This window comes from Oenanthe melanoleuca, chromosome 5, assembly GCF_029582105.1.
Source record: "Oenanthe melanoleuca isolate GR-GAL-2019-014 chromosome 5, OMel1.0, whole genome shotgun sequence".
In the NCBI taxonomy this organism is placed as follows: domain Eukaryota; kingdom Metazoa; phylum Chordata; class Aves; order Passeriformes; family Muscicapidae; genus Oenanthe; species Oenanthe melanoleuca.
Genome location: NC_079339.1, coordinates 4933344 through 4954894, shown reverse-complemented (window position 1 = coordinate 4954894; position 21551 = coordinate 4933344). Strand labels below are relative to the sequence as shown.

Here is a 21551-nt window from a genome sequence, read left to right as displayed (position 1 = left end):
ACTTTGTATACAGACAAAGTTTTATATATATATATATATATATATATATATATAGTACATATTATACATACACGTAATAAAATAAGTTTGCTGTTTACTCACCTTTCTGCTTCACAAAGCAATGAATCATGTAATAAATTATGGAAATGGGGAAAAAAACACAAGGAACATCCTACATTTTACTGCTATTTTCTTAGGAAATACCTGCATATTATCAAATAATATAGCAACTAATAGTTTCATTTCAGAACTTTTCAAGAAGCTTTCCAGTTGGTTTCCTCTCACTTTCTTTACTGATCCTGAAGCTAAATCATGTGCAAGAGCTATAAAAGCATTGACATGGCCACCAGAGCAGACAGCCCAATGAAGACAACCACTACTAAAGGAACCTCGAATTTGTATTTTCACATTTAAAACTCCAGCCTCCCTTTGAACCTTTGCTCAGCCTCCAACATTTACAAAAATTACTACCGTGACCATATCTGAACTGCCATATTTTCTAAACAGAAAACTACTCCACATTTGAAGCAGAAAGGATTTTCTTCATTTTATTAGATAATTAACCAACAAACACTGAAAAGGAAGACCTTTACTGTGTTGACCAGAAATGACAGCACAATTACAAGAAAACACCAGGCCTCCCTGAAAGACTTCAGATAACAGATGCAGTCAGAATCATGATCAGTCTCAATTACATTTGGTTTTCAACGAAGTGTAGTTGTCTTGTCTTTCATATAAAATAAAGTTAACCAGATTTGCTTGGTTTTATAAGTTTTCACGTTGCTTTTGTGTTCAAGAATTAGCAGCCTACTTCCATCAGTAAGTCAGTCCACACACTTACGCCACAGACTTTAAAGTCTCCATCTTGTGTCCTCAGGAGTTTCAGAGCAGCTTGGGTCTGTTCTTTAAGCAGTGTGGATCCCTGACAGAGGCAGCTGAAGCGCTGCCTTAATTCTTCCCAAGACAATTCAGCTTCGTCAAGGCAACTTTTAACCCACCGTCCTTGCAAGGGGTCATAGATCAAGTGGCTTCCCCAGACGGTTAAGAGGTCCAAATAAGATCTGCTTAACTGGGAATAGTGACCAGCTAGGAAAGCAAGATGGGAACATGGCAGGCAAAGGCAGAAGGCAGAAAATCGCTCCTGGCTGCCCAGCAGCCAGGAAAGGAGGAGCTCGGCGGTGCATCCGTCTCCGGCAGCACTCGCCTGGCACCCGTCTAGGCTGCTCCCATCCCGACCCTGGCCACGTCCCTGCTTGAGCAGGGCCAGCGCCGCAGCCACGACCTCGAAGGCGCGGGGCTGGGGCAGCTGCTCCAGAACAGCGCACAGCCAGCGGAGCTGCCCCGCGGCCTCCGGGATCTCCGCCTCCTCCTGCAGCCGGCTCAGGAGCAGCTGCGCCTCTGGCGCGGGGAGACGCCACGGTGGGCGGCGAGGCAGCGCCAGCAGGCAGGCCGCGGCCTTGCGGCGGGCGATCAGCTCCAGGCCGCGGGGCTCGGAGCCAGTCCTCGCGCCGGGAGACTGCGGAAGGCTACGGAGCAGGCGGCGGCAGGCGGCGGGCGGCAAAGCGCGGTTCTCCAGTAGCGCCAGCCCCAACAGCTGTGGGCAGCGGCCCAGTGTGGAGAAGCCGAGCTGAGGGTACGGCTGAGACCGGCGCAGCCGCCGCCCGAGGGCCTCCCGGAGCCGGGGCCGGGTACGGAAGCGGTCATAGAGGTGCTGGAAATACCGGGCCCACTCTAGAGCCCTGTCCAGGGTGAGGGAGTCCCAGTCCCGCACCAACGCGGAGCGGGATACAGCTAGGATCGCCGGCAGCTGCTCTACCTGCCCCAGCACAACCTCCATGGCCCAGCCTTGGCGCTACAGGTTTGAGCGGGGTCCCCCCGGCAGCCAGGGCCGAGGCGAGCGGAGGGATGGCGTTTGTAACTCCATTGGCTGAGCGGGACGTCAATCCAATGCGGATCGAGCTTTTGTTAAAGGAGGCGTCACTCACCTTCCGGCCGATCGCCCAGCCCGGAGCGGGAAATTGAGCCGAATTAAAATAATAAAAACCGAGCACCAAGGTTATTTTTGTTTGTTTGCTTTTTTGGGGGGGGTTTTAGTTTGTTTTTTTGTTTGCTTGTTTTTGGTTTTTTAATTGTTGTTAGGTTTTTTGTTTGTTTTGTTTTGTTTTGTTTTGTTTTGTTTTGTTTTGTTTTGTTTTGTTTTTTAAGTAAATCATCTCCTCTAGGCTTTTAACCATCTTTGGTGCCCTCCTTTGGACACTTTCCAGTAGCTTTATTTCTTCATTATATCGTGTCGACCAAAACCACACACAGGAGGCGAGGAGAGGCTGCACCAGTGCAGAGCAGGACAATCACCTCCCGTGATCGTCCAGTCTGTCTGTGCTAAGAGGCATTAAACAATATGTAGCATAGTATTCCTAGCCATCCTCTGAAAAATAAACCTCTTCAGGAGCAAAGCCCCCGTGCCCCATCTTTGAGGGTACTTCCCAATTTCAATGGTAGCTCAGGCTTTGGAAGGCAGCCATGCCCGAGCTCATCAGGGAACAGGGCTGCCCATCACTGCACATGGCTCAGCGTTCTGCCAGGGGCTGGGCTCACTATTCTGCCCCACTAGTTAATAGCTTCATAGCTGATTACCGATTCCTCAGGGCACCAGGCCTTTTCCAAGTACCTGCGCCTCTGGCAAGAATTCTCTGCAGGAACAAGGGCTGACGCCTGCCCTGGCTGCATGGGCACCAATGCTGCTGGGATTTCCCGCACAGATGCCCCCAGACAGCATGGTGGAAACTCTGTAACAGCTCCCTTCTGCAGCGACAAGAGATGACTCCTCTACTTTCACCTCTGCCAGTTGTTACACAACAAGCAAGTTAGGCATGACTTGACACTGTCTGTGTGTTGGAGTGACTGTTCTCAGGTGCTTGCCTAGTGTCCACTGCCTCAAGGGCTTCCCCTCAGCTGGGTTACAGCTTCGTTCCCTCCATCGTCATCTCCTTGACAGAGCTACACAATGTGCTCCTTTAGAGTGTGGAAGTGAGCAGGCTGGTCTGGCTTCTGGCAGTTTCCACAGATTCACCCTGTGCCCCTGCTCCTCAGGATTGCAGCAGTGGCATCCAGGTGCTGGAGCTGGGAGGTTTGGGAGCTGCTGGATATTCCTCTAGAAGTTTGCCAGCCCTGTGGCACAATCCTAATCACTGGAGCAGGGTCTGGGGGCAGAAGAGTGGCCTGGTGACTGCCTGGTGAGCCCCTGGTGCCTTTGGCTGAGCTGGACTGCAGCAATTCTCGGGAGAGGAGGGTGGACACCCTTCTCACCCAGCCTGCCAGGACATGGCCCTGTGTCCAGTCATGGGGACAACACTGCCAACCCGCCCAAGCAGCTCTTTTAGCATTCTGAAAGGCATAGTAAATGAGGTTTGACTGGAATTTGCTGCAGGAACCAGCAACAGAAACCAACCTATAAAGCTGTGAGATACAATACTGTAGGGTAAATGATAAGGCTCTTTGAAAGAGCATTATCATGCATCCTCATGCAGAATGTATATTCTGTACATTGCAGTGCTGCAAATAGTTTCCTCCAAGTTTGTTACTTAGCAAATTGCATTTTTGGTGATGGAGTGTTCTGACTTCAAATGAGCATGGGTGAAAGATGAGAAAGATCAACAACTTGCTTCTACTGCTTTCTTTCCCACTAAGGAAAACTGAAATGTGTGGACAGAGCAACTGAAGCCATTAGAATTTTGTGTCTCACTAGGAACATACTGAGACCTTGTCTTATGTCCACAGGTTCTTGCCCTAAAAGTGGCGTCAAAGCAGCGGTGACAAGCTTCTATAATTCACATCACATTTTGAAAATAAAGCAAAAGACAGATTAATAAAATTTTAAGTAAGGGTTTAGATACTAAGCTACACTCTGTAGATCCTCTTGTAGACTGCCTTAGATGGTTGTTTAGTAAAAGTCTTTTTTAAGTACACTTACTAAAACAGATGTCTCATCTGAGTTATTATCCTATTTTCTTATTTCAGTTCTAATTATTATTAATATCTTATTTCAGTTTTCTAATATCCTATTTTTCTTATTTCTTACTTAAAAAAACATGAAGCTGTAGGCTTGATGCTCTAGGTCACCTATAGGTTAAGGGCCTAATACAGGCATTGGAGTGAAATCCTATGGCCCTTGTTTGTCATTGAAGGAGGTCATAAAAACCCCTCAATGTCTATGAATATAACGTATCTTAAGATATCATTCTAATATATATGGTTTTCCCCTGAAAAATCTCTTTTTTTTCTGTTAGCTATTAAACATAGAATTGGCTACAATCTCTTGTCTAGAAATTTATTTAATTGTTAACAGTGGAATTGCTATTACAATTAATAACATGATACTTATGTATCATCTGCCTTGCCTATATATTCCAATGTATATTACAAAATAATATACAAGGAAGAGAAGATGGAGCATGAAAACTTTGCAGTTAAATAAAGTTAAGTGTAGCACTTTGAGATGTTACTTTGTGTTTTACTTAAATGAAAAAGTGACAAACTTAAGAGTGGTTGGAATATAATTCACTATAATGTATATGGTATATAATATGTAATATATACATATACATTTATGTAAAGGCTTCTCTGGTTTAATATGGCATACCTTGAATGAAGGGTTGTGGCACAGAGGAAGAAAACTGTCTCAGTAAATGCCATGTTTTATTTTGGTGGAGATGTTTTTGGAGGTGCATATGCTCCATGTCATAAAGAAGAAAAGATATTTCCCTTTACATCAGACAACTTTTCACAAAAAATCTTTCACATTACTGTTCTTTTTCTTTACTGGGTAAAGCATATGGGTTTATATCCTGCGAAAGTCTCTGTATCTCTCATTTGAAAGAAATCAAATAATCACATTTGCAGCACCAGGAAACTAACAAAAACACATTGTGAAAATTTAAGTAATCTGGGGAACACACTGTAACCAGGAATACTCTTGCATGTGAAAAGAGATGGCCTGTGTGTTCTAGTGGGTCTCTAGAGCTGATTGAAAAATTAAATTTGCATTTTGTGAAAACTCTGAATATTTTAGCATATTTTTCTAACTTAGGGTGAAAGTTCTAAATATCAGCATTTTTCATCAAAATGGCACATCTCTGTAATAAAATGGTTCATGCAAAAAGATTTGTCTGTATTGCAGCTGCATTTGGAGTCTCTTGTCACAGTCAAGAAGCATATAATGAAAAATAGAGCCTAATGTGTAGAAGCAGCAGAGTTTTGCATTAGAGTTTTAGAATGCATTATAAAATTATTTCAAGGAATGAAAAAATAAACAAGGTGTCTGTGAGTTGGTTATGTTTCTGCTGCACTACATAGCCCATAAAACCCATAAATCTTTCTCTACATTTACCATTAAAGGAACGCCTTTTCTTCTCTGAAGTTTGTGTTATTATTTGAGACCCTGAGCATCCTCAGAATGCATTTTAGGATCTTTCACTGCAAGAGTGGGATCAATTGATCTGCTGGTGGTGGTACCATGTAGCAATCAAATTAAATTGAAAAATACAATTTTTTTTTCTTCAGACGTGAATTATTTGTATATGATTTTTAAGAGCTAGTACTCTCTTTTCTATGACCAGTCATAGAAAAGAGAGTACTAGCTATGCAAGTACTAGCTACATTACTAGCTAGATCTGTGTACTAGATCTAGCTAAGTACTAGCTTGCATAGCCATAGGGCTCTTCCTTAGTAATCAACATTATGACTAATCATCAAAATTTGTACTTACTGTCGGTTAACTCAGACTGTTTCTACCTAATAGAAATGAGTTGTATAGGTGTGGTTTAAAAGTACAGTGCTGAGTTGGTTTTTGTCTTGATTTGGAGGACAGGTGTCTGCCAATAAAGGCAGAAGCTTCTCTTTGAAATGGAGAATGTAAACCCCCTCCCTCAAAATTATAATTTTGAAATTTAGGGACTTTCAGGCAAAGACACGGGAATTAGGAATAACAGTTCTTTACTAGGAAAATTAATATAGTATTACAAAGAGCAAAACCAAAATACTGACAGAGTCAGAATACAACCTGACACCCTATCTGTCAGGGTGTTGGTAGAAGTCCCATTAAATGGTGACTACAGTCCTCCTGCAGTGGCAGATGTAGTTCAGTTGAAGCAGTGCTCCTGTAGAAGGGTGCAGTTTTCCTCTGAAGGTCCAGGGATGATGTGAAAAGGTCCAACTTTCCTTTGGAATCCAGTGGAAAGAAGGCTACCTTGGTGCTCAAAATCTCAGTTTTTATCTAGGTAAAAGGAAAGGTTTGGCTCCTTCCCCTGGCTGGAGCATCTCCCAGTGGGATGATGTAATTTTATCAGTCATACAGTGGGACTTCATGCCCTAGCAGCAGATGATATCTTCCTGGAGGGAGGATGAGTTGTGAAAAAGATAAAGATGATTGCCCCACCTGGTTTTAAAGATGGCCCATTAGCAGATAATTATGTGCCACAGAGATAAGGGTCAGTGCCCCACCCGACTTCAACAAATGGTGATAGAATACCCAGTTCTGGTCACATCCTATATTGCAACCGAAGACAATTTTCTATCTGAGGAACACCTTAGGATAGCTGGGAAATACTTGGGAAGTAAGTACTGGCAAACTGAGGAGGTGAGGTAGAGAGTGTTGGGGAAGGGGATAGGAAAGTAAAAGTTCATGTTAGGAGATACAGTAGGAACACAGAGATGGGGTGGATAGAATGGTGAGTGGATTTTCAGACAGCACTATGTGCAGAGTGTGCTTTCCTGCTTGATTACTTTTTTTAAAAGAACCCCACAGTTTATTTCTAGGCTTCACATAGGTCTTTGATTGCTTGATACCAACCTGCTTCCTCTACTAATGATGCTTGTAGTAGTTTCTTGTACTGTTTTATGGTGTGTTTGTTTGGATGTGTGTTTCATTTTATGTAAACTATGGAGTCTCTCTATTTTTACATAACAAGAGGTGAAACTTACAATGATACCTTAAAGAAAATCATACAGAAGAATTATCACTTCATGACAGAGTCTGAAAAAATTGCCTTTGTTATGTCATATTAGAAAGCAAAGAAGAAAACAGGAGAACAGCACAGATTTACAATTGCAACACATTGGGTTGTTTAGATGTCTGCTATATGCTTCTTCTAATTAGATGTGATAGTACAAACAGGTGTGGCCAGAGTTTCTTGTGTTTTAGGTTTTGTTTCTGTTTTGTTGTTTTGTTTGCTTTTCCCCAGTATAGTCTATTTTGTGTTTTTTGGTTGTTTTTAAATTTTATCACTAAAATGAGCTTTTAAATAAGGGTTTTTGGAGTATTCATCTATGGTTGTGTTAAGCTATAGTAAATGTTCCTCCATTACAGCTTTTGAGTGATAACATATATGGCAAAGAAAGTTGATGATGAAGAGAAGTGTCTGTTAGATACAAAAATCTAGGAAGTAATTTTTACAGCTCCCTGAAAACAAGCCCACTTTTCAATGAAGCACTGCAAAACAGTTTCGCAAGCCTTGCATTTAATATGAATTACTGTGCTGTTTTAGCTAAGCTGAGAAGTCAAGTAAAAGATTCATATGAAGTTTTATAGAACTAGTGAGTTTCTTCACTCTGGTTATGGAGCCAGTAAAATTCTCCCTGGCAGGAAATATCAGTTTTGAAGCAAAATTGGTCAAGGTAGCCAGAAGTCTGGATTTCATTGTTATATTTTCCTTCCTGTCAGAAGTCATGTTGGCTATAAAATGGTTATACTATTTCTTCTGAAGAGAAATTTAGGACATTGTCTAATAATTCTAACTTGCATTATAAAACTCCATAATGGTCTTTCCTTAGATAAGGGGGTGTTATTGTAAATTAAAATAATTAATACATTGAGAGAGAGAGAGGTATGATCATCTTCTATATTTCTGGCACTAAAATTCACTTTCTAACTGTAAGGAGATTTGTTTAGCTGCCTCAAATTGTGTGTTAGGCACTAGTTTGCCACACTTATTATCTTACATGTAGTGAAGACTCTAAACTCGTGAATCATTCTTGTAAAATTTCTATTTCTGCAACAAACTTTATAGAAAATGGAGGTTATTAATCAAGCCACTACCTGGCAGACTATTTCACCCCTTCCATATCTTCTGATGACGTACTTAGATTTATATTTTGTGTGCCAATGTAATCTCTCAAGATCTCAAAAAAGAGCAAGGCTGTGGGGGAGGCTTTTGGTATGAGAATAGATCAAATTGCGTAATAAAGGTGTTGAACCTACTAATTTGTACATGAGCATGAGCCTCAGATTGTACAAAAGGCATATCTGTCATCAGTGGGATTTCCCCTAAAACCTTTAAGTCCTGCTTGTAGTGTATCATTGTATTAGTAGCAATGCCCATTTATGATGAGTTAGGCTGTGATTGTAGTGTCAATGGCCAAGCATCAATTTTGCAATGCACTAGAGTGAAAATTGATTGAAACTCAGCATGTTGAAAGAATGCTATATATAGCATGTCAATGAGATAACCTAAACGTCACTCTAATTCACTTATGTCTGGCTATACCAAAATTGATTTTTTTTTTTGTATGAAAAGACAGATTTTGCTGCCTAGATCTATTTCTAGTTTTGATACTATGAGTCAGAACTATACTAGCAAAACTGCTAAACTACGGTATAGCTCTTCAGTATCATGGACATAAACATAAGTGTAATTGGGTGGCAAATGGAGTCACCTTTTCCTATGTGAATAATCAATTAGAAGTTAAGTTAGTACAGACATACAGAGTTCTCTTGCACTACATGAGCCTTGTTAAATGATCATGTATGCCCTCCAAAAAACAGTTGCCTTTGTTATGTGTATTAGCTACAACTACTTTTACCTGAGGTTGTTCAAGTTTATGCATTTTTAAATTTTATTTGCTGTGGGATAAAAGCATGCATTAATTTTGCTCAGGCTGATGAATGGTAAAGTATTGAGCTGTGTGCTTTGGTCACTTGCCTTTGTTTGTGATGCCCTTTAGAGGGATTTCATTTGCTGCCTGTTGTGGTGGTGGGCTTGATAGGTCACAGCATGTACAGATAAGTTTGCCTACATGCCTTCTTTTCCTTTAGGCCAAGAACACTCTTATCTACTTATCTTAAGTACTTTTCTTATAGGATCAGGTGCACAAATCCATCCTTCTGAACCATTCTTCTAGTTTGAACCCAACCCCCTTTTTTTTTATACCTGTTAAGAACTGTCGTAAAGAGCTATCTGTTTTAGAGATCATTTTATCAGAATCCTCTTAAAATAACATTCTATAAAACTTGAGGTTGGCTATGCTAAAGGTTTGATAAGTAATTTTGATAAGTAATACTTCAGTACATGTATGAAGTGAAGCATACTCCAACTAAGCTTAGTCTAGCATTACAGGTTTAGTATTGAATGACAAAATGTCTGTAAGAATATTGGGGGAAAAAAGAATATGAATGGTTAAGAATAACAACAAAAGATTCTTTCCTACTTGTAGATCCTGTGTATTTCCATGACACTTAAATTGCTGTCTCCATGAACAAAAGTTCAGGGAGATTTCATAAACACATTTTCACATTGTATTTGGTTATATTTTTCATTTACATAAAATTTATATAAAACTCTATGCAAGACAACTATGTATAGAGCTATTTATAGGTATATGTCTGGGCTCTAACAACAGAAGTAATTTGCATTATTCACCTTCATTGACTTCATATCCTGAAAACATCTCAAAATTGTCAGACACCACTCCCTTGCTGCTCTATACAGTGTCGTTACAAATAATATGTCTGTGTATTCAGAGAGTGCTACACTAAAACATATATATGCACATTCTAGGTAGACATTTCTTTTTCTGAACGTTAGGCTTTTACATATCTGTTGTTTCCATTTTCATGTCTCCAAAGCTTTTATGTGAATTTTTCCAGCACATTTCTCATTATTCTCTCAACTTTTGCTCTACTGAATGGCTGTGGCTTCCAGACATATAACCTTAAAAGTCCTGGGAGAATTTACATAAAGACAATAAAACCAAGGAAATGGAAACCACAGAACGTATACATGATTTTTTTTCAGTCTTTGCTAAGACGCTCATTGGTTAATATTTACAAACAAATCTGATTTTCCATTTTAGCATCCTTTTACTGTGAAGTAAATGTGGGAGAGAGGGATGGTAAGAATCATTCTTGAAGTGAAGAGGAGCTTATATGTGAATCTCATTAAGGGTAAAAGATTTTACTTTTCTCTATCCTAGTATATCAAGGAGAACATCCCATTTAAAAATCATATAAATGTTTGAATCAAGCAAATGTTAATGCAAAGCTTTAAAGGGATTTTTCTTCCTGTTTAAGAAAACTGTAAGGGTTTGTTTGTTGGTTTATTTATGTAAACACATATAAATGAATACTGGATTCTATTATCTACACTCATAACATCCTCTAAAAGTAGATCATGGAAACTCATAAGGCCACTCCTAGGATCAATAGTACAGTAAAACTATTTTGGTTACTATTGAGAGCTGCTTGCTAATAGCAAGTTGTGTACCTGTCTCAAAAATGCCTCTTGCAGTTAAGGTTTTTTCCTTAGCTCCAGAGTTTTAAACTTAATGATGTTCTTTAAGAAGTTTTTTTCCACTTTTTACTGAAAACAAGGGTATTTAATTAGTAAGAAGGCCCAGAACCCAAAACGTTTTGGTGTTGTGGTTTCTATAGCAGTTAGGTTTATGTATTTCATGACAATTGCATATTATTTTGGTTGACTTGATTCCTAGTCCAGTGCACTTAAAGTGTATGTGTAATGGCAAAGATTGAAGCTTTTGTGTATATCCAAAAAGCATGACGTACAGGTAGCATATGTAGTACAATATGCTGGTTCATAGCTGGTCCTGAAATGTTGCTATTAGCTTTCCCAGTTAACAGTGTTGCCTTGTACTTGCAGAAAAGAATAACAATGGGCTAAAAATAAAAGGCAGCAGAGATGAGATTCTGGTACAAAGGACATTTGCATAACACTATAAACCAGCAGAAGAAAATTCTTGTGCAGTTTGTACCTGTGGGTGAAGATGAATTCCTAGAACTAATGCAAATGTCTGAAAGAAAATCTGATTTAATAAAGGATTTGGTTGGTTGGTTGGTTGGGTTTTTTTTGGGGGGGAGGGCGTTTTTTGGGCTTTGGGGGTTTTTGATTAAAAAAAAAGTAGCCATAGCCTAGTATTAAACCTGGAAATAATAAAATTAATATTAACTCCATTTGTTCTAACAAAAAGAGCAAAACCACTACTCTTAGTAGAAACTACTCTTGAAACTATCCTCATATTTCATGGTATTATACTAGGTTTTTGTATTTTTATATTTTATATTTTATATTGGTAACTTCATCAAGGAATAATTACTCTCTCAGAAATTCATTTGAGTTTTATATTCTGTGTGGAGAAAATTACATGAAACAAAAAATATTGTGTCTGGTTTTCTCTCTGTGAAATGCTGATGCTCATCAGCATTTGGAAGAGTGTGAAGTTCTGTTAACTGACAACTTACAACTCTCGGGGACTGGAGTTCGTTTTCCCTTGCTTTTTGTAGAAAGAGTTGGATCTAATAATTCTTAGAAAATGGACAATATGGATCAAGTCTTCCAGACAAAACTTGCTGGTGATTGACTGTTCTAAACCACCTAAGGGAGTTAGGCACCTTGCTACAATAGCAAGTCAATGGGAACCAGATGCCTAAGGGTCTTGAGAGCTCTTGAAAATTTCTGTGCTAAGAGAGATGATTGTGTCCAAGTTAGGGATCCTCATTCATGTAGTGAAAGCATATTATGCATCTGGCAGCAGTCAGAAATTATATGGGAAAATCAGCAGTTTGTAATCTGGGTGTAACTCGCCTGAATACTGCAGTGGATACATGCTATGAACTATAGTACAGAAATTATTTATCCAAGGAAATAGTACAGAGCATTTCCATGGGACGAATCTGAGTGATTTTTTAATCTCAGAATGCACTTTGGTTCTATTTTCTTTAGTGGTCTTTGTTATCAAAACAATGATTTCTCTATGAATGATGGATTAGAATTTTCTACTAAATGAAATTATGAAATAAAATTACTTTGGCTAAATCAAAATTTACATGTTAGTTTACATAAAATCAGTTTGGTTTATGTATTCCATTCAAAGGACTTGGAAAAGAAGAAAGGGTCATGTCAATCCCTGTCCAGTTAACAAAATTGAGATACATGTTCAAAACTACCATTTCTCTTGCTCAGGTGCAAAGAACCACAGAACACATCAAACTGGAAAAATAGAGACTACCTGCTAGGATGCAGTGGTTCCTCAGAGAATAGGCTTAGAATGGGCTGATATTCAGGACAGAAAATGTTTGTTTCTCCTTTTTCTTACAATATATTCAGGGTGTTTTGTTTATTTTTCTGGATTTCTGATAGCATTTTATTCTTCCCTGTTTCCAAGCCTTCACTTTCACAGTTTTTGAAATCACTCCCATCTGAAAATTTTGCAATATGTATACTTAGGCTTTATAGAAAGCATGTAAGGTTCAAGCAAAACAAAAATTATTGTTTCTAGGTAATTGTTCCTCTGAATAGATGCCTTTTGCCTGACTTGCTACTGTTAGCCAATACATCAGCATCTCAGGTAACTTGAATTAATTAGTACTTCGGAAGTACTGACAAAGATATTGGTGCAAAATAACAATATGGATCTTAATTAATCTTTAAATTTTTATTTTACATGTGGTTTACATTTATAAATTGCAATAAGTAACTTCAGTCCTGTTCCAAACATGTCTCAGTTATTATATTAATGGACATAAACACAAATTTAATCTACAAGGTTTGGTCATGGATTTCCCACTAAATTTGTCTCTGAAGTGATTCAGCATCCCAGTTCTTAACATACCCAGTCTGTTATAATTGGTCTGCCATGTTCAGCAAAATCAGTGGAATTGTACCATATTCCAGGGGAGAGTTATGTTGCACTTTGGAAAACTGGGAGACGCTGTAGCCTTTTATTTAATTTTTAAAATATCTTTTCAAGGAAAGATATTCCAGACTCCCAAAAATTTACATGTTGTGGGCCTTGCATTCTTTGTACTTGCTAAAGAGTACAATTCTTTGTACTTTCATGGAAGTGTAACCTCTTGGCTTCATTCACATTTTTGAATTTTTCTGAATTGGTTATGATGTGCTCCCAGACGACAAGGGTAGCCCAGATTCTTGTTAATAGATCCTTTGGGATGGATTACAGTGAAATGACCCTGAATAACATGTATAAAGAAAAAAAAAGCATAAGAGAAGAAAGATACATAGTCACCACCCATGGATCAGGCAAGGAGGCTTGATTGTTGCAATTTCATTATCCCTTGGTCAAAGTGATGTCACAGTCTTGATACATGGGTGGGGAAAGCCCATGAAACACAAAGTTCAATTGGTTAATATAGGCTCAGATCCAGAGATCCAGATGGGACTTTTACACTGTATGCTGTAACCCTGTGGATCACAGGACACTTTGAGTTGTTGTTTTTTTCAGTTTATGACACTTTTAGGACATGACAGCTGTCTCTCACTTCAGTGTAGTTGAGCCAATTATGGAAGGATAAATATATTCAGGTTTACATGTGATCGTAGTGGTACTTCTTCCAGAGGGAAGTTGTCACACCTAAGCAAATTATTTAAGGGAGATTGGCTTGATGAAAAGCACTATCTCACCTTGAAGGATCTGCTTCTTATTGGCTTCTTTTCTTTGGCACAAAACCCAGCTTGTAGCTCCCAGCTTGTGCACCTTCCCAGCAAGTTAATCTTGCTTTTGCAAATGGCTGTTTTTTTGAGTCATTAACCAATGACATTCCAGTCTCACAACATTTCTTCTGATTTGCCTTCTATAATATCTCATGGAGAAGCAGACAGTGAACTTAGCTTATTCACAGGATATAAAATACCATTATATATTCTATTTAGGCTATCTATTTATTATTAGGTCAACAATCTAGTTTTTATTATCAGAGTGATACAAATTACAGTTAGCCTAAGAACATTATAATTTTTATCTCTGTCCAGGAAGATTTCATGTATGTTACAGCAGATGTGTATCACCAGTTATGCCATGATAGATCACTGCAAAATTTTGTTTACCATACTTCTTTTTCTACAGATGAAAATTTCGCATCCATAGCTATGAGGATGGAAATAGAGGTCCTTATGATGGATTTTGACCATAGCACTTGTGTATATCAAGACTGCAGTATTTTAGATTACTGTTTTTCCCTTTGTTATTGTTGCTGTTGTTGTTGTTGTTATATGAAGCCTGAGGGCCACAAATGCACAGTACCATATTTGGTACCAAATTCCATGTGGAATTACTAGCATCTCATACTGTCATATAATTCAAATAACCATTCTAAATTTATTCTTAGTTGTTTGATCAACTTGGTTCCTATTTCTTCTCACTTATCAAACCTACTATATTTTGTACAAGTGGGGTTTTTTACGTTTATTTCTCGATTTAATTATTTTGTGGGCTCTTTGCATGGAATTGTGGCAGATGAAGAAATAGAAATGTCCTTAATTTAAAGATCACACAGAATAAGTTTTAATAATTAAATTATGCAGGTCTTATTTGTAAGCATGGCTATAATGTTCACAAGGTTAAATAACTAGCTTTCTTTCTCTATCTTTCTCTCCTCATTGTTGGCTTGAGGCATTTGATTTTGAAGTTGTTCTGCAATTTGATCTTACTAGAAGTTTCTCAATGCATTTCAGCAACGTATGTCATTAATGTGGAAAGCTGGGGAACCAGTGTCATCATTGCTTGTAATTCAGCCTATGACAGGCAGCAAGAAAGCAGAACAGTTTCAGCCAACCTCAATTAGGAAAACATGCCCAAGGCATTTGGCTATAGCATAAAAAGAGATGCATCAAGCTCTCCCAAGAGGAAAACTAAATGTATATATTGTTGAACAAAACAACTCCTTATTTTGATGTTGATATGGTTAACAGAATAAAGAGCCATTCCCAATGAAGGAAAGGATAAACTGGAAAAAATGATCTGTGGATTGCAGGTGCTGTAGTAACATCTTGAAAATATAAACAATAATCTTCTGTTAGCAATTAGCTATTCCCTTATCATGTTTTATATTGTAACACTGTGAAGTGGGAATTTTCTCCTGAATGAAAACTGTCCTTACATGAAGTCACAGACATGATTCTGCTATTGATCAACCTCTTCACAGTAAGAATGCATGTAAAAGAGGTAATACACTAAAAAAGTAGTATTTGTAATTTGTTGAATCCTCAGTCTGTGACATCAAAATGTTTAATGTTACTTCACAATGCTCATGAGATATACTCAATAATCATGTTATGGATTGTAAGTCTGAAGCATCTGGAAGATTAAATAGCTTTCCCTTAATAACTTAAATATTTTGAGATCACACACAAGCTTCTTGTTTTGGTATGACAGCAAGTGATTACCAGAGCCAGGATTATTCCCAAACTATCTTATTTCTCTTATCTATTAGCATTTTACCAGATATATGGCTGGCAGGATAAGGAAGAAGGAAAGACAGGGAAGGGAAATAAGTGCAGTGTGCTTCTATAAATCAACTTAATAAATCAAGTCTATCTTTATATAATTTTTGGTGTCCATTGGCATCAGACTACTTTATGAGATTATGTTTTATGAATGTCTATTTTACAGATGGGAAAACTAAAATAAAAAGTGATTTAGTAAAACTCATAGAACAGATATATTTGCAGAGCTGGGAAAAGGAACTGAATCTCCCAACCCCACAAGACAGGAATAACCTATTAAATGAGTTGGCATTCACCCTGTTTCACTTGACAATGTTGTACAGAGCGAATGGTGTTCTTTCCATTAGGAACGCTTTGATGATGACACTGTAATAGAAAAATGAAAAGGAATGCTGGACTTGAAGCATTCCTTAAGGTATAAGATTGCCTGTTTGAACAGTAAGTTGGAGAAAAAAGTCCTGGAAAAAAATAGCAGTAGAGGTAGCATCTCAACAATAGCTTCTGAGGAAACTTAATTTGGATTGTTGATGGAGAAAGTACAGGGTTAGGTGATAAATGCTGAACAGCTGTGTCAGAAGCACCAGGGAAAGATTGGAAGAACTGTGAAGGCAGCCTGAGAAGAAACTCAGGTTTGCAGAAGTCCAAGTGTGAACCTAATTTTCACCTGTAAAGATCATCTTGTCTCTCTTCCTTTACATTGCTAGCCAGGCAATGAAATTTTAATTTCCTTGTTAAATGGCAAGTTTATTAGAAATTACATGTTTTGTGACTGTGCATCACTTTGAATAGAGTAGAATTTTTTGCTTCACAGACATAGCAATGTGAGAAAAATAGAACTGAACTTGTGAGATAGCCAAAATATCTTCTGATTTGTGGGGCTTCGATATGGAAACAGGATCCTAAATCGAACTGCAGAAATTGTTCCAGTGACTAGGGTGGTGTAGTTTGATGACACTGTTTTCATTAGGTAGTCAGTAGGGAAGAAACATATGTTTGTCTCACATAAAATACCTCTGTATGCCACATAACTCCTTTGGGACTGGCCTTAGCATTTTCATCTAGAAGTATCAGATCAGAACTTCTCCTACTGAAATACATTTTTCCCCATTCAGTAAAATATTACGTCTCTGACAAGTATAGGCAGGAGTGGTCTGGGAAAATATCAGTGAGGTTATAATGAAGCTAGGAAGACTTTGAATTGAGTCCATATTCTTAATGGTAAGAAGAGATTTAAAATTAGGTCTATAGTTACCTGCAGTTCTCTTAGATTTGGAATAACTGCTGATAATTTTTTTCTTATGAGCTAGGCTCAAAAAAAAAAAATCCTCATCTGATTTTATTAATGGGAGTTTCACTGTAAGGGATAGAATTGGGACATGGTTAACTAAAAACAAAACTCAACAAACTATTTTCATAAAGCCCAATAACAAATGGAATAAGTTAACAGGAAGGAAAATTGAAGCAATGAATCTTAATGATTAAAAGGAAACCTAGGTCCATGTCAAGAGAAGGAAGACATCCAAAGCAAAAAGAAAAAGAAGGATAGAAGGAATTTGACCAGCCATGGGGGTAGTAGGTGGGCAGGCATTATTACTCTGTTAGAACATTCTCTGTTTAAAATAATTTTTGAGTTCTTGAAAAACTGATTGGTCTTCTGCTATTCTTGGTCTGGAAATGTTGCGAGTTTCAAGAAACTGGAATGTGTGCATCAGAACTCTTTGTAAATTGCCTCCCAAGCACAGCATTCATCTGTTAATTCCTATGAAAATTATTTTATTAGTTTATTAGTTTTAGTTGAGTTTATTAGTTTTGATTCAGCTACTATAAAAGAAGAAGCTGATAAAATTATTCCAAAACACTTACAAGAAGACAGTGTTATAGTGATAGCTGTTTAGATCCTCTTTTTCTCACTGTTCTTCTTGTCCTGTCAGCGGTTAAAATCTGGTGCTTCTATGTGACCTCAGATAGCAACCTATTTCAATGATTTGTCCATTCAAAGTAGAGACCAACTACAAAACCTAGGTCACTTTTAAAATATCTGTTCCGACAGATATCTCAGTTAGATTAAATTGCTATATGTCTCAATTACTTTCAATTGCTACATTGTCTTGTGAGGAAGACAGCATAGTATGAGCTATAGATAGAAAAGTTTTGACTTCTGTATGTGAAGGTATCATTTATTTCAGTCCAAGAAAGGAAGGTGTTATGAGGCCTATCCAATATACATAGGGATTTAAATCATCTTTATTAATGTAGTAACTGGGGTTTTAAGAAAAATTATTTATGATAAAATTAATAATAAGTGTCTGCTTCATTTATGTTTAAGGCTCTATTTGTTTAGGGACAGATTATTGTGCTTGGCCAAACAGAACATATTTGGCCTGGTTATTATTGTGCAGTTGTGCATATCAACTGCATGCTCTGTATCCATGGATAAACAGTTACAACACTCAGCCAAATACTACCATTTCTATATCAATCAGAATTGTGAGCACATACTGTAGACCTGGGTCTTCTGAGCAGTCTATGTATGCTGGTGCACAGTACATCAATCCAAGCATCTTTGTGATGATGGAAATCTGTGTTATTGAGTCAAATTTCATCCAGGTGTTTTCTGTGACACTAATGAAGATTACTCCAAAAGATTAGAAGTAGATATGTTGTAATAAGTATGATTCGGAGGAAACGGATGACTTGTATTTGGACTTGCAATGATGAAAATTGGCTTCTCTTGGATTACAGCACTTAGTTTCATATTTAAGATTAAAACCAAAGTTTCATGAAAATTGTAATATTTAGTTGTATGCAATTATATGAATATAAAGTACAGTTGTTGCCTAATAAGTTTAGAAGATGGAAGGACAAAACATACTACTTTTATGGTGAAGGAGTTGACTGAAATTTGTTCATGGAGCTTTAACACGAGTGTTCCACTGCAGGTTTGATAGAAGTTGACTGTAAAGTCACTGTGTGTGTTGAACGGAATTATGAGAGGATGGAATTAACTTTCAGCTTGTCTTATTTTCATGGTAATAAGAATAGTAAATGATACATAACTGAAACAATTTTAAATTTCACCCACTTAATTTTTTCCACTATTCTTAAAATTGCCACACAAAGAACACAATTTAGCTGAGATTTATGCATTATACTCCAACTGTTTTAGGAAAAAAAATAAAATAAGGTATATCTGACACCAGTTAGTGCAATATATTTTAGCAAGTTCCATAAGGTTATATTTATTGATCTCAGGCCTGCAAAGCTATTGACTACTCTCCCTTTATTAAAAGTCAAGCAAGACACGGAAATTTTTGGCAAAGTAAGTACTATAATATTGGGGCAGTAGTGGATGATTTATGAAACATGTTCTGCACTCATTGTGGCTGCTCATATTCTAACAAAGTGATTCAAGTACCAGCAATTTTACTCACCGCTGACTCTCTTTTTTGAGTTTTAACTTCTGTGGCATGTACTGAAAGAAAACAAAGCAAATCTATTTCTGCATTCCAAACTTACATGTGGAAGAAGTGTTTGGGAAATATGGAAAATTATCAGGAAAGTGGGATCAACACATCCGACAAGACAGACACCTGTATCTCTGCCTGCTGAGAACTTCATCCTCCACTATATATTGTCTTTCTCTTGGTCTCTTTTCCTCATCCCATCCAGTGACTGCTGCTGCAGCTCCCTGGGCATTGAGAAACCTTTGACCTAGGTAATTTTTTTCTCCCATTTTTAAATGACCTGCAAGATATCTTCATAAGAAAATCCTGATAATGTCACTCATAAGTCATCAGGTGGTGATTATAAGAGTTTTTAGAAAAGGGATTTTGCTAACTGGGTCAAAACTAGGAAGTAATTTAATTTTGTGCTGTTACATAGTACATGGCTAGAGCTCCTCATAGTTAACTATATCAGCATGCTGATGAATTGCTCTCATTTAAGTAACATCACAGCAGTTAATAGTCCATCAGAAAAGCATAATAATAGTATAGGAATACAATAAATAACAAGAGTGCATTTGATTGGCCAGGAATGAATATCTGCTACTCAGAGAAGAGGAATTTACTTATAGTGCAATTTTTGAGAAACAGCCCAGCATTAATTACACAAATCAGGTTTTCCCAACAGATCAGTGTACAAAGAAATTAATGTAAATAAAAAATAAGGGTCAGTTTGATGAGTGTTTCAGCAATCAAGTTAAAATAACTCTTTCAGTATAATTATACATAATGTGTTTTGGCTAGAACAATTTAATTAAGTGACTCTACACTGAAAGAGAAGAATAAATGCACTGTTCATCTGGAACACTTATTGAAAGTGATAGCATGATACTCAACAAGACAATCTACATTCATGCATTAAGAGAAGCAGAAGTCTGAACATCTGTTTCCTGCTATCGAATTCACAAAAGGGGCTTTGCTGTGCAAGGAATAAGTGAACAAACAACAGTTGGAGAAGGTTATCTCTGACATTTAACAAAATGTTGAAGTAGGACAAAATTGACATAGGGTGAGAATGAAATGTCTGAAATTACAGTGTGCTAAAAGTTAGCTTGGCAAATGAAGCACAGATAACAAGAACAAACCTCTATCCATCACTCTTTAAAATGTATGATATGATATTATATTTATTATATTTAAAATGTATGAATCATCAGTTTATGAACAGCATACTTTTTTATTCAAGATGTACAAGATAGCATGAAATGGTTTTGGAGAAATATGCAATAAAGAAGGTTCTACAAAATATTTATTTAGCCAGAAAAAAAAATAAATAGTGACAATTAAAAGATGTGTCTGTAAGTGTTTAAAGATTCCAGAGATAATAGTCAAACTAAAGACTTTTATCTTGGATGTGACATTTTCTTTTATTCTTTTCTTTCCATTTCCATAACAATGAGTCTTGGAACGAGGAGCAATAATAAAAGAGAAATGGAACCAAGAATCAACTCGCTGCCAAGAGCTGTAATACAATCTCTCAGCATTTCAAAGGTAAATCAGTCCCTCTGAAAAAACTAAGTATTAAACTTCCGTTCAGTCAATGCGGACTGCTGAAGGATAGGATATCGGTGTCAGAGAGGAAAAAAAAAGAAAAGAAGAAAAGGGGGGGAAAGAGGGGAAGTGTAAAAACAAGCAAATAAAAACCCACATAAACCAAACGAAAACAAAACAAACAAAAATCAAAACCGGATTTCCCAAAGAGCATCGAGTTGAGCGGACAGAAGTACGAGGAGAGGCAGCGCGGCTGCTGCCAGCCCGCTCAGCCGCGCTCGGGGGGACGGCGGCGGCTGCCGGAGGCGAGAGGGCAGCGAGTGAGACCCCGGGGGGAGGCGCCGGGAGCCCTGCCTGTCTGCCCGGGCCAAAGTGGGAGCCCTGCCTGCCTGCTTCCCCCTCCCAGCCAAGGTGGGAGCCCTGCCTGCCTGCTTCCCCCTCCCTGCCAAGGTGGGAACTCTGCCTGTCTACCTTCCTGCCCGCCCCGGCCAAGGTGGGAGCCCTGCCTGCTTCCCCCTCCCTGCCAAGGTGGGAGTTCTGCCTGCCTGCTTCCCCCTCCCTGCCAAGGTGGGAGTTCTGCCTGCCTGCTTTCCTGCCCGCCCCGGCCAAGGTGGGAGCCCTGCCCGGCCCAGCAGCGGGGCTCGCTGCCGGCCGTACGGCGGAGCTTGCCACGCGGGCTCCTTTAAATTGAGGGCGTTCTATGTGTCTCGCCGGCTGCTCTCGAGTTTAAAGGGAAAGGGGCCGGAGCGAAGCGGGAAGGTGATCTTTTCCTGGCGGCTCTTCGGTGAGGAGTAGGTGCTTTTGTTTCCTTCCTCGCCCCAATCCTGACGAGGCTGCGGGGGTACGTCGGGGGCACAGCACGACAGTGTTGGTTGCTGCCGCTGTCTGTGGGGTTTGTGGGTTTTGGTGTGGGTTTTTTTTTCCCTCCCGCTCTCTGACCGTGGGAGTTTGAAAGCATGGCGGTGGCGGAATGAGGGTGTGCGTGGGTGTGTGGCGGAGGTCCACGTGTGGTTCTCCCGGAGCTCAGCTC

The 21551-nt window shown here is 38.6% G+C and overlaps 2 protein-coding genes across 4 annotated transcripts in view; one reads left to right on the top strand and one right to left on the bottom strand.

The window, feature by feature from the left end:
- Positions 1–534: 534 nt before the first annotated feature.
- On the bottom strand, positions 535–2053 carry FANCF (FA complementation group F). The gene has a single exon (XM_056492694.1). It carries the CDS (start codon positions 1835–1837, stop codon positions 800–802), a length of 1038 nt encoding a protein of 345 aa, XP_056348669.1. The 5' UTR covers positions 1838–2053; the 3' UTR covers positions 535–799.
- A 19116-nt stretch (positions 2054–21169) lies between these two features.
- Positions 21170–21551, top strand: part of GAS2 (growth arrest specific 2) — a 106915-nt gene continuing 106533 nt past the window's right edge. For 2 of the 3 annotated variants that reach the window (XM_056491997.1, XM_056491994.1), the window contains exon 1: positions 21170–21312. The gene's annotated coding sequence lies outside the window, so the exon portion shown is untranslated. The remainder of the gene's footprint in view (positions 21313–21551) is intronic. The other variant, XM_056491996.1, reaches the window with a different exon arrangement.

Excerpts from the sequence above, each read along its gene's own strand:
- FANCF (XM_056492694.1), bottom strand. The coding sequence starts at position 1,837 with ATGGAGGTTGTGCTGGGGCAGGTAGAGCAGCTGCCGGCGATCCTAGCT.